Here is a 13,717-nt window from a genome sequence, read left to right as displayed (position 1 = left end):
AAATGAAAATGACATCGAAGCTTTTCTGAAGACAGTCGGTTCTTTTCAAAGATACATTCATATAAAAACACCCGCGCTGCATTTTAATTTTGAAACGTGCAGTGCTCAGTTTATTCAACGAAGTATAAGCCTTTTGGGAAATCTATTTGTCGCGGTGACGAGCCGCCACAAATAACTCAATGTATGGGAAACACTGGACACTGCTATAAGTCAAATGGCCAAGTGATGACAAAAATAAGAGTTCACACATATTACACAGCCTGCCGCTCATAACTGCTTAGAGTGCACTGGCCACAAGCGATGGCATCATGGATGCTATTGTCGGACCAACGCACACATTTCATGAGGAAAGTTAGCGTGCACGTTATAATCAGCCCAGAAGTTTCGTCTGAATTGCATGTGTTTCTACTTTCACATGCAAATGACTTGTTGCACTTATGAATATGATAACTTTCCGGCATCAATTCTAGCAGGGTAAAACGTGATTACGCTTTCGAAACAGTCTGTTTTGCCCTGCCATCATTAGCTGAAGCTGTGTGAACAAGCCGTTGCTGCAGAGTGTGAGCTGCTCCGTCTCTCACGCAGCCTAGCGTAACGCTTAGTTGCCCGCAGATGCGCCGGCCTATAAATCGGCCTAATTTGCAGCACAATCAGCAGATGCCGATTAATTTAAAAAATGCCAAAAATCGGCCGATTAATCGGTCGACCTTTAACCAGCATATATGATAAAAGTGCTTTAAGGTTCCCAGCATCACTAAAAACCGCCTAGACTAAAAACAATAAATTACCAAAAAAAAAAAAAAAATTTTAATAAATAATAATGTTCCTAAGACCTATCCTTCAGCTGAGTGATAGCTGCTGGCACAAAGCAGTTTTTATACCGCTTAGTTCTACATTCCGGAAATACAAATCTACATCTAGATGGCAGAAGTTTAAATTCATTGTTCAAAGGATGAGAGTCATCATTTAGAACTGAGTTAGTCATCCGCTGTAACTGTCTGGTATACAGGGATGCTGGACTAAGCTGTGACTCCCCAATCAGCTCACTATAGACCATCTAACAATTAAGCAGTACCAGTGAAATTTGAAAACTCTGGATACTGTTTTAAATACCATTTCAAACCAAAACTAATTTTATTGGAAGTAATATGCAAAACAAATGCACATTTAGGGTTTTAACAGAAACTTTTGTGAAAAAACTGTGGGCGTCTAATTTGCATGAATTCACACTTACACATTCATTCATTCTTGTAAATTTGCTTTTTTTTCTGTGCAGTGGCCATTTTTTTTAAATCATTTTTTTTTTACATTTGATGGCCCTAAATAAAATAAAGACTTTTTTTAATGTGTAGCCATGAAATTAAAATAAAATCTGTAATCTCTCTGTTTTATTTACTTTATTTGTGTTTTTAACAGATTACAGCTTTATCTATAGTATTGATTTATTTTATTTTAAATTATGGCCATAAAATTTAAAAAGTATCTCTCTTTGTGTGTGTTTAACAGATTACAGATTTATTTTGTTTACATTTTTTAAAAAGTTTATATTTTATTTATTTTTAGATTACACATTTATTTTATGTTTAAATTTTATGGTCATAAAATGAAAAAAAAATTATTATTTTTTTTCAACAGATTGCAGATTTATTTATATTATTTATTTGTTTTATTTTAAATTATGGCCATAAAATAAATTTAAAAAGTATTTATTTTATTTGTATTTTTGACAGATTTATTTATTTAGCCATATATGGCCATAAAATCGAAAAAGTGTCTCATTTTAAATCAAATTACAGATTTATTTTATTTTTAATTTTATTGCCATAAGGTGTTTTAAAAAGTGTCTATTTTATTTGTTTTATTTGTGGTTTTAACTGATATTATCATAAAAGCTGAACATTGTGTATCCACTTAAAAAAAAATACCATTAATATGAAATTGCTAACAAAGGCTTTACAATAAAATAACATCTCTGAAGGCTTTTTGCCCAGTTTGTCCAAAATCTGCACACCTGATTTGAGTGGCTGTTATTAACACTACAAATGCTAACACTACAATGCTAGGTGGCGTTATATTTCCAGATATGTACTGAAGACTGTGTGTTTGCTGTGGTCAGGTGCCGTCGGGTCTGTTCATCCCCAGTATGGCCATCGGGGCGATCGCGGGGCGTATCGTGGGCATCGCTGTGGAGCAGCTGGCGTATTATCATCACGACTGGTTCCTGTTCAGAGAGTGGTGTGAGGTGGGCGCCGACTGCATCACGCCGGGACTCTACGCCATGGTGGGCGCCGCCGCCTGTCTGGGTGCGTATGCATGCTTTGAGCTTCCTCTGCGCCCTCTTCTCCTTCACAGACGCTCTAATATCGTGTGCTGGGGTGTTTGTGTAGGCGGCGTGACGCGGATGACCGTGTCTCTGGTGGTCATCGTGTTCGAGCTGACCGGCGGGCTGGAGTACATCGTTCCTCTCATGGCGGCGGTGATGACCAGCAAATGGGTCGGCGACGCTTTCGGGAGGGAGGGGATCTACGAAGCCCACATCCGTCTGAACGGATACCCCTTCCTGGACGCCAAGGAAGAGTTCACGCACACCACGCTGGCGCGGGAAGTGATGCGTCCGCGGGGTAACGACCCGCCGCTGGCCGTGCTGACGCAGGACGACATGACGCTCGCCGAGCTGCAGAGCATCATCTCCCAAACCAGCTGCAACGGCTTCCCCGTCATCGTCTCCAAAGAGTCGCAGAGACTGGTGGGCTTCGCGCTGCGCAGGGATATAACCATCGCTATAGGTGACTAAACCTCACATTTCAGGCTGCTTGATTGCAATTATTCTCACGTTGTTGGGTTTTTTTCATATTGCATTGAAAACTGTTGAAGTAAATGAAGCCTGTTTTAGTACCGTTTTTAAATTTTTTTTCTGACTACGATTTAGATTACCGCAATACACAAATATCTCATTTTCATTCACTTGATGTATAAAAGTGTTGTCATTTTAACTGTTGAAGTCAGCATGAAATTCATTTTCTAAATGAATATAAAGTCTCGGTCCCACTTTATATTAAGTGGCCTTAACTACTATGTACTTACATTTAAATTAATCATTTGGTACAATGCACTTATTGTGTACATACATGTTTTTACATTGTACTTATAATTTAAAAATACCTGCATGTAATTACATCTGTAATTAATTTCTGTAATTACATTTATAATTACACTGTTGACCCATCCCTTACACCTTAACCCACCCTTAAACCTACCCATACCAACAAACCTGTCCCTAACCTTACCCGTATCCCACCTCAATAGCAGCAGAAGTGTTTTGCAATACAATATGAGCACAATAAATACGTTGTACTTATTTTTTGATGTAGGTACATAGTAGTTAAGGCCACTTAATATAAAGTGGGACCAAAGTCTCTTCTGCTCATCAAGGCTGCATTTATTTTATTAAAAATACAGTAAAAACTGTAATATTGTGAAATATTGTTACAATTCAAAATAACAGTTTTCTGTTGTAATATATTGTAAAATGTAATTTATTGCTGTGATCAAAGCTGTATTTTCAGCATCATTACTCCAGTCTTCAGAGTCACATGATCTTCAGAAATCATTCTAATATACTGATTTGCTGCTCAAGAAACATTTCTGATTATTATCCATGTTAAAATGACAGGATGTTTTGATGAATAGAAAGTTCAAAAGAACAGCATTTCTTTGAAACAGAAATTCTTTGTAACATTATAAAAATCTTTACTGTCACGTTTGGTCAATTTAATGTATCCCTGCTGAATAAAAGTGTTATTCCAAAGTTAAATTAAATTGAAATTTTTTTTATTTTTTTTATTGTCCACCATATCAGTCATATCAGCCATAATAGAGTACCAATACCATAACGTGTTAAAAACACAAAATTAAAAAAGACTTCTTTTTTTATTTATTTAGTGGCCATACAATGTAAATGAAATCTATTTTATTTGTTTTTTACTAGTTTTTTTTTTTTTTTTTACAGTTTACAGATTTGTTTTATTTATAAAAATTTTGGGGGAAAATTAATAAATAAAAAATAGTAATAATTATTAAAGATTTACTGACCCCAAACTTTTGAATGGGAGTCTATATCTAAAGGTGAAATTTAAAATATTTCCCATCTTAATATGCATTTTAAATGAGAACTGACATGAAAATAATTTCAAATAATCTTTGCTTTGTTTGTGCAAAATATATTTTCTTATGTTTTTTCTCTTCTATTTTTGGTGTAAAATGTCACACGGATATGTTTCCAAGTTATTAGCTTACTGTAGAAATGCACATCAGAGTTTCTCTGTCCACAAAGATGACAGAAAGATGTTCTTTTGCTGCTTGTCTTTTCAGAAAACGCCCGGCGTAAGCAAGAGGGAATAATGCTGAACTCGCGGGTCTATTTTACCCAGCATGCCCCGACCCTCCCGGCCGACAGCCCGCGGCCGCTGAAGCTGCGCAGCATCCTGGACATGAGTCCCTTCACCGTCACCGACCACACGCCCATGGAGATCGTGGTGGACATCTTCCGCAAGCTCGGCCTGCGCCAGTGCCTCGTGACGCACAACGGGTGAGTGTCCGCCGGGACGCCTCGATTCCCTCTCCCTCTTCTGTGCTGTGTGTTTGAACTAACGAACGTCCCGTCAGCAGACGCACACACACTCACACAGACACACACACACACACTCACTCACACACACTCACTCACACACACACTCACACACACACACACACACACAAACTCACACTCACTCACTCACACACACAAACTCACACAAACTCTCACTCACACACACACACACACACACACACTCACTCACACTCACACACACACACACACGTCTGCTGATGGGCTTCAGTCGTGGCGTCATGCATCTGTGGATTCACATGCCTCTCAGCTGCTAGTCTCCTGCTAAAACACTGACAAAACACTCGATACACACACACACACAAAACAGCCTTCACAGGATCCAGTAGAGCTAGACCATATTGAAAATTCACAGTATATTCGCAGTGATTTTACTGGTGTTACAAATTTTTGTTAATGCTTTTATTTGTACATTTAAGTTTACTAAAAGCGTGTCTTTAGATTAGATTCACAATCTCGCAATGTCTCATGACTTGCAAGTATAAACAATTATAGTTAAGTTAATCATCGGTTAAAAAGTTTGATATTATTATTATATTTTTTTTTTTTTTTCAAGTTTTTGAAAAGTCTCATGTTCACCAAGACTGGAGTAATTGATGGTTGCTCAAAATTCAGCTTTGCATCCCAGAAATAAATTACATTTTATAATGTATTTAAATAGAAAACAGTTATTTTAAATTGTAATAATATTTCTCAGAATTACAGTTTTGTTGTATTTTTGATCAAATAAACTAGGGATGCACAGAGACCATTTTTTTCAGAACCGATACTGATCCGATACCAGTGCGTTTTTCTTCTTTTTTTTTCAATCAGTGTAGAATCTGTCTACCTCTGTGTGTTGACCTGATCATCACTCTTTGTGTGTTAAACACAATCTACTAAATATAGACAACTTCATTATAAAGAAAAATAACAAATGAAAAAATATATAATCATAATCTATGACAAAAATACCATTATAAACTTACTCTAGTTACTCCAGAAAAATGACGAGTGCACAATAATTTTATAAAATCTAAACATTTAGTGAAAAAATAATAATTAGTGTGGAACAAATAAAAGTGTAGGACAAAAATGTCACACATTGCTCTTTGTATTGTTGTAAAATACATTCATGAAAAACAAGTAAATATATTTAAATATAAATGTATACTATAATATATGCATGGTATGTTTATATCTGCCATGCGTTTCTCATGGTTTTTTGAGGGAGTCAAATAAAGCAGTGACTCCAGAGAGATCCCTGCTGTGTGCAAACGCTTGTGCAGGGCCTGTTCACACCAACAACAACAATTAAAAAAGTTCAACAAATCGCAGAGAAGAGGTCTTTTAGCAAGCTGTAAAACCCAGATCTTTCAGGTGCTTTTGCATTCAGTAACAAACACATCTGCAAAATACAACCCGGCCAATAATATGTACTTTGCATTAAAGCAAATAAAACTGTTCACACTGAATAGTAGTTTACCGAAACACAGAATGGGAAGTATATTTAATAATCAATTAATTCATAAAATTTAAGATGTGTATAAACACTTAAATTTAATGAATACACAATATATAAACACTTTCAGGCCTCAAATGTCAGTCTGCTTAATTGCATTTTGTCTCACATTTCTTTTATTATTATATTGACAATTATTAAAGTTTTATCATTTAACCTTTTTAGGAACATTTTTTGCATTGCAACATTCAGCACATTTTTTACCTCAAACTCTGATTAGTGCAACAATGCTTTCGTTACTGTAATGTGAAAAGCATTATAAAACTGCTGTCATTTTAACTGTTGAAGTCAGTATGACATTAATTTTATAAATGCATGTTTTTGTACATTCATCCATGCAAACACTACCATTCAAAGGTCTGTGGTTTATTTTAAGGTTTTTGAAATAAGTCTCTTCTGCTCACCAAGGCAGCATTTTTTTTTTCGGTCAAAAATACAGTAAAAACAGTAAAGTTACGAGATATATAAAATAACTGTTCTCTATTTGAATATATTTTAAAATGTCATTTATTCACGTGATGCGAAGCTGAATTTCCAACAGCCATTAATTACTACTTCAGAAACTGAAATGAAAGTTTATTAGTAATCAAATTTGTTTAATAATCAACACTTAAATAAAAAAACAATTTAATTTTAAGCTTTTTAGTGATATAAGTGTATTTCTACTCCAATTTGTTGTAGACATATAAACATTTAAACAGTGGCTGTAATAACTTGTTTTCATGTCAGATTTATTCAAACATACATTTGAATTTAATTCAACTCTGGGTCTTTGGATTGCAAAGAGAGAGACACTAACTGAGCCTAGAGCTTATTCTGAGTTACCGATAACCAGAGAAAAAAAATTATAATGTGACCTGCGCGAGCGATTGAGTAGTTTTTGTTCCTGTACGGTAAAGTCACTGCTCTTAATCCTGGTTTAATCATAGAATAATTTTTATTTCACACATACGGTGGCGGCTGATATTTATTACAATTTGATTCTGTTCAGTTCATTTGTTTAATTGCAACTCAACACCTGATTATTTTGATGATCTCTGTAAATTTCTGTTCATATTGCTTCTGTTGTCTTGTTACTCTTATGTTGTTTTGATTTCTATTTGTTTGTACTTGAGTTGTCGGTGTAATTTTTGTTGCTAAGTGATGGTCGTCACGGTGTGTGTTGCAGGATTTTATTGGGCATCATCACAAAGAAGAATATTTTAGAACATCTGGAAGAGCTCAAGCAGCACGTGGAGCCCTTGGTGATTAGCCCCTCCCACTCTGCCTTCTGACTTAGACTCCGCCTCTTAGGAGTGACGCATGAAACTTGAGTGAAAAAAAAAAACAAGAGCGTTCTGGGTGATGGTTGCCCTAAAATACCAAAGTCGCAATTTCAGCTAGTTAGAGATGCATAAAATGTACATGTTGTGTATGGATAAATTTATTGTCATTTCTACTCACTTCTATTCACTGATGTCTGCAAAAGTTTTTATACCACCTAACTCTGAAATTGATCTCATTTTGAAATTAAATGCAAAAACTGACAAAACTGAAATAGCAGTTATCTGGAAGTGGTGGAACTGTCCTGCATGTGGGGTCCAAACACTAAATAAGGTGCACCAATTTGTGACCAGTAATGTGTATTAAAGGAGTATTTCACCCAAGAATGAAAGTTTGATGAAAATATGCTCACCCTCAGGCCATCTAAGATGTTTGTTTCTTCATCAGATTTGGAGAAATGTAGCATTTCATCACTTGCTCAGCAATGGATGCTCTGCAGTGAATGGGTGCCGTCAGAATGAGAGTCCAAACAGCTGATAAAAACATCACAATAATCCACAAGTAATCCACACCACTCCAGTCCATCATGACTTGTGAAGCAAAAAGCTGCATGTTTGTAAGAAACAAATCCATCAAGGTGTTTTAAATTTTAACCGTTGCTTCTGGCTAAAATACGAGTCCATAATAAGGCTTCCTCCAGAAAAAGTCCATCTCCTGTTGTCCAATTACATCAAAATCCACCCACAGATTTGTTTAGAGCTGTTTTGGACTGTTTTCACTTGTAAGCAGTACTTGATCTGTGCATATTTCTCTCCTGATTCAAATGAGACGACTTTTTCACTGGAGAAAGCAAGATTACGGATAGAGGACTCGTATTTTAGCAACGGCTTAAGTTAAAAACGCCTTGTTTCTTTCAAACACGCAGCTTTCCAATTCACAAGACATTAACTGATGGACTGGAGTGGTGTGGATTACTTGTGGATTACTGTGATGTTTTTATCAGCTGTTTGGACTCTCATTCTGACGGCACCCATTCACTGCAGAGCATCCATTGATGAGCAAGTGACGCAATGCTACATTTCTCCAAATCTGTTACAATGAAGATACAAACTCATGTACATCTTGGAAATTTTCAGCTAGTATATGGTACTAGGTGAAATTAAACAGCATCTTGGACCCTGCTTCCAGGACTTCATTCCCCTGCAGACATCATGTTTCTTGTAAGATTTGCTTTCACTCAGATTGTTGCTCCTGTCCTCGGCCATCCCTGCAGGGTAGACTAGTCTGTCACATTAGCCGCGGTGTCTTTGAAATGCACCTTTATGTAGCCCTTCCCTTTCAGTTCTGCATTGTGCACGTGTACTCACAAAGCACATCTAATACACATGCCGTGATGTCCTTCATCTGAATTTGATTTCTTTGTTTGTTTTCCTTTGTTTATTGCTAAATTCCTCTCGGGGGCGCCTGGTCTGCGTCGGCTGGGCTACAGATCGATGACATCTGACCCCTCGCGCAGCTCCGCCCTTAAACGATTGGCGAGTAACAGTCGTGTGTAGCGGAATATTTTCTCATTCACCAACATATCTATTCATCTCTGTAGTCATAGCAGCTGTTACTAGGATGCTGTGTTGTTACCATGACGATTTGGTGTGACTCTAGAATCCTAGCACTTCCTGTAGTGTGTAGTCAGCAGTTCCTGTCCCCTAAACCAACAGTCCTCACCTGTCTCGAGTCCCACACCCTGTCCTCTTTCAGTTGTCTGATGTTCGACCTTTTCACTTTCTTCCTGTCGCGAACGTCTTGCAGGCATTTCACGAACATTTCACAAAGGTTTGACAATCATTTCACGAGCGTTACATGCCTCTGGTTTGGATGGACTCTCACAATCCCAGCTCTCGTCAAAATTGTCACACCTTTTTTCTGTGATACAAACTGTCATCAAGCTTAAATCCCTTTTTCAAAAGCAAAATCAAGAGCATATATAAAGTTAAAAGTTTGTCGAACACTAACATTCAAAAGTTGATCAAGAGAAATGAGTGTTTTGGTACAGATATCGTATCTATTTAGAAAAAAGGAGTTGGGGTGAAGCGTTACATAATGTTCATGCAAAGTATTGCATTACTTTTTTGAATTCACTATATATTGCTAAGTTACTTTTATACACTTTTACACAAATAAGTAATATACAAAAGTAACAATGTGGTGTAATTAATAGCTTTTTTAAAAGTGTTACACTTTCTTTTTTTTCTTTTTACAAATAATGTCACTCTTACTGTAATCGAGTAACGTATTGCACGTGACATTTTATATGTTGAACACCTATATTTTTAAAGTTTATCTAGAGAAATTAGTGTTTGGGTACAGACGCTGTATCCATTTAGAAATCCAGTAATGCCTGAAGTATTGTATTACTAATTTGAATTCACACTATAATGCACACGTTACTTTTATACACCTAACTAATTAAAGTACAAAAGTAGGGGGAAGTTACAACGTGGTGTAACTAATTGCTTCTTTTAAAAAAAGTTGCACCTGCTATAACGCAGTAATGTGTGTACATTGCATATTAAAGTCTATCAAGAAAATTTAGTAATTTAGAAAAACACTTGCATGTACATCATTATAACTAACATTTTACATAATCGCATTGTTGTAGAAGTAACATGCCACTAGTTACGCTAAGGGGCCGTTTACACAACAACGTTTTCAGCCAAAAATGGGAAACTTTTTTTGCGTTTTGACTGTTCGTTTACACGACAATGGCGTTTTGGGGTCTGAAAACGCATATTTTTGAAAACGGGTTTCAAAGTGCAAGTTTTTGAAAACGGCACTGTTATCATTTCCGTGTAAACACCCAAAACGGGAATCTTTGAAAATGCTGACGCCATGTGCGTGGGTAGTATGTGTTAGGTATGTAGACATGCGCAGTACATTTTGATTTTAAAGGCAAGCGCGAACAAACATACACAACAATGGCGGAGTATATGGTACTGTTGTTGCTGCTCAAGAGTTTGCTAACGCTTCTTCAGCAAAGTGTGGATTTACTTCACCAATATTACAACCAACAGCGGAGATGCATCATATACAACATATAATCGTCACTTCCCAACAGATACTGTTTACTAACAAGGTGACAGCGCCAACTACTGGCCTGGCATACGTAATACAGCGTTTTTGGCCATTTTCGCGGATATGTGTAAACGCGAATCGTTTTGAAAACGTTGTCGTGTATACGTGAAACTTTTTAAAAACACAAGGGAAAAACTTTTCCGTTTTTGACTACATCGTTGTCGTGTAAACGTAGCCTACGTTTTGCATTACTGTTTTGAATTTACACTATAGTGCACAAGTTGCTTCTAAAGACGCACAAATAATTAACATACAAAATTTGGGAAGGAGTTACAGCGTGGTGTAACTTCGTGTGCCTAATTGCTTTTTTTTTTTTTAAATAAAGTAATACTTTTTTAGCAGTAATGTAACACCTACTGTAATGCAGTAATGTCTGTACATTGCGCATGACGCTTTGTTTTGAACACCTATATTTTGAAAGTTTATCAAGAAAAGTTAGGGTTTAGTTACAGACACTTTATTCACTTAGAAAAATACTGTTACGGGTAAAACGTTACAAGTAACATTACAAAATCACACTGTTTTAAAAGTAACATGCTGCTAGTTACATAAAGTATCACATTAGTTTTTGATTAACACTTTAATGGCCAAGTTACTTTCACATAAAGTAGGAGAAAATAAACACTGTGGTTTAATTAATTACTTTTTTTAATAAAGTAATGCTTTTGTAGGAGTAATGTAACAGCTACTGTAATGCAGGTACATTGCAAGACTCTGTCTTTGCTGCAAATGAGTAATCTGACTATGCACTATTTTTGGGAGTGGAGTAATGTAACGCTTATTGTGCTTGAAATTGTGTCTATGCTGCAAATGAGTGATGCAACATGACAAAACTTTCAAAGAAGTAATGCAATAGTACTTTTTCAAGTAATGTTCTCCAACACTAAACAAATGAAATGCACAGATTCTATACATCCTTTAAATATGCTCTTGAATTTGTGTTGGCAAAACAACTTCACTTTCTCGTTCTCCAAGGCCAGAGTGTGTGGATGAGATGGAGGCGTTCACTCCCTCTGTTTCGCAAAACACTTGCTTCTCACTGTGTAGGTGCTGTCGGCTCATAGAAATAACATAGTGTTTCCTGCACTGAGTAACACGGCATAATCTTCCACACTCTCTGCCCTTCTTCAACCCAGAGACTGTCAGCTGTCTGTTGCCAAGGCTGAAGTATGGAGCCATCAAAATTGGAGCAAAGATTTGATTCCGAGTCGAAACGAGAATAGAGTTATACAAAATGCATTTCGTTGGGACTTCCTTGCAAAACTTGGCAACAGAAGATGTAAGTGCTCTGCAAACGTGTCAAAAATGCACTAGTAAATTTCTCTACCTTTTTCTGTCTCTCTTTTTATAGGCGCCTCCTTGGTATTATTACAAAAAAAGATATCCTCCGTCATATGGCCCAGATGGCAAACCAAGACCCCGAGTCCATAATGTTCAATTAGCGTCCTCCCCTTCCCGCTATGAGGAAGATGAGAGTGAAGAGGAGGTCCGTTTACTGGACAACTCATCCCTCTGACCACATGCCCCTACGGTACCCTGAACCGCCTAAGTACAAAACAAAAAACACTACGCCAGATGGGACCCCATCCTCTGGATACTTGCACAAGACTCCAAAGCGAGTCTTTCGAGGAAGAGCCTTGGCTGCTTGAAAATCGTAAGAATTTTGGGAGAAGCTCGAGTCTTGGACGTCCCAAGTGGATGAACTTTCTACAAACGCTAACACGCTAAACTAACTCTCACACGCACATGCAAAAACACCCAAGACACCTCGCGGGTCCTGCTTATTTGGCCTCTTAGCCTGAGAAAATGCATCCTGAAGAGGTGAAAGGTCAAGATGAACCGCTCGAAACGCGGGGAGGGACCTTCACCGCTGACCGCCGTGACCCTCACTGCCCCACCACGACCTGAAATGGACCCATAACATTGTTTACTTGTTAAGTGTGTGAGAGATACAAGAACGACGGAAAACAAGATCGTTTTTGAACGCACCCCAACATTCCAGTCAGGATCTGATGCCGTGAAGCCGAAGAAACGCTCAGTGTCCCGGTTCGTAATGGATACGTCGCCCCGTGCAAGTGATTTTTGCGAGCGACCCGTGAGGATCAAGTATTCAGCATTGCGAGATGATCAAACATACAAGCGTGGGTTTTGTGCTACCTAGTGAAAGGTTGTTGGGAGGAGAACAGTGAAAATCGTCTTCATTAATCGTCTTCAACCTCAACACTACGGCGGCCAGTCTGAACCACAGTGGGTTTGTAGGTAACGAGCCAAACGAGTCTGTCTGACAGGTCTTTATGAAGTTCTGTGCTTTTCATTACTGGGAATGAAAAACCAAGACGCTTTTCTTTTACAGCTGCTATATTGGCTATTATATTTAAATGTACTAAGCAACTCCTAATAGTTTGAAAATTTAATAATGTGACTTGATCAACTTTTTTTAACTTCGCAAACCAAGCATTACTGTTCAAACTTGCCATTCTCTGTATGCTCACATTTCGTCCAACGTGATATAAGTGTCTACTGCTGTTCATCCTCGTCAGATGGCCCTGAAATCATACATTAAACATCTCCAATTGTTTATCCACATCTGACGGTTAAAGGATAAATCCCACAAAGAAATGCCCAGGTCATATTTCATCCCAAAATAAAATATGTATTTGGTGTAATAAAAATGAAGCCCATTTTCAGACCATCATTACTTGCATTTTTCATTACAGTGAAGCATATTTTACCCCCAACTTCTTATTTGAGAAAATATTGTTCCCAGTACTGAACCATATATGCCAAATTGTCATGAAAACCAAGTGAAAATGCATAAAAAATATTGGTCCAAAAAGCAAGCTTCATTATGCTAAATATTTTTTCCTTTTAAAGGGGCAGTTCACCCAAAAATGAAAATTCTGTCATTAATTACTCACCCTCATGTCGTTTCAAACCCGTAAGACCTTCGTTCATCTTGGGAACACAAATTAAGATATTTGTGATGGAATCTGAGAGCTGTCTGACTCTGCATAGACAGCAACACAACTGAAATGTTCCCAAGTCCAGAAACGTAGCAAGGAGATCTGTAAAATAATCCATGTGACATCAGGGGTTCAACCATAATTTAAAGGGGTCATATGATGTTGCTAAAAAGAACATTATTTTGTGTATTTGGT

The 13,717-nt window shown here is 37.3% G+C and overlaps 1 protein-coding gene across 1 annotated transcript in view; it reads left to right on the top strand.

The window, feature by feature from the left end:
* The window catches only part of clcn3 (chloride channel 3), a 44,445-nt gene extending 30,972 nt beyond the window's left edge, over nt 1-13,473 (top strand). The window contains 5 exon segments of the mRNA XM_016562499.1: nt 2,117-2,303; nt 2,388-2,786; nt 4,372-4,588; nt 7,336-7,411; nt 11,911-13,473. Of these exon segments, the coding sequence (XP_016417985.1) occupies nt 2,117-2,303; nt 2,388-2,786; nt 4,372-4,588; nt 7,336-7,411; nt 11,911-12,075 (1,044 nt within the window). The 3' untranslated portion in view covers nt 12,076-13,473.
* The last annotated feature ends 244 nt before the right edge of the window (nt 13,474-13,717 follow it).

The sequence above is a fragment of the Sinocyclocheilus rhinocerous genome, unplaced genomic scaffold (assembly GCF_001515625.1).
Source record: "Sinocyclocheilus rhinocerous isolate Xijiao unplaced genomic scaffold, SAMN03320098_v1.1 scaffold1183, whole genome shotgun sequence".
In the NCBI taxonomy this organism is placed as follows: domain Eukaryota; kingdom Metazoa; phylum Chordata; class Actinopteri; order Cypriniformes; family Cyprinidae; genus Sinocyclocheilus; species Sinocyclocheilus rhinocerous.
This window is presented reverse-complemented; position numbering and strand designations above follow the sequence as displayed.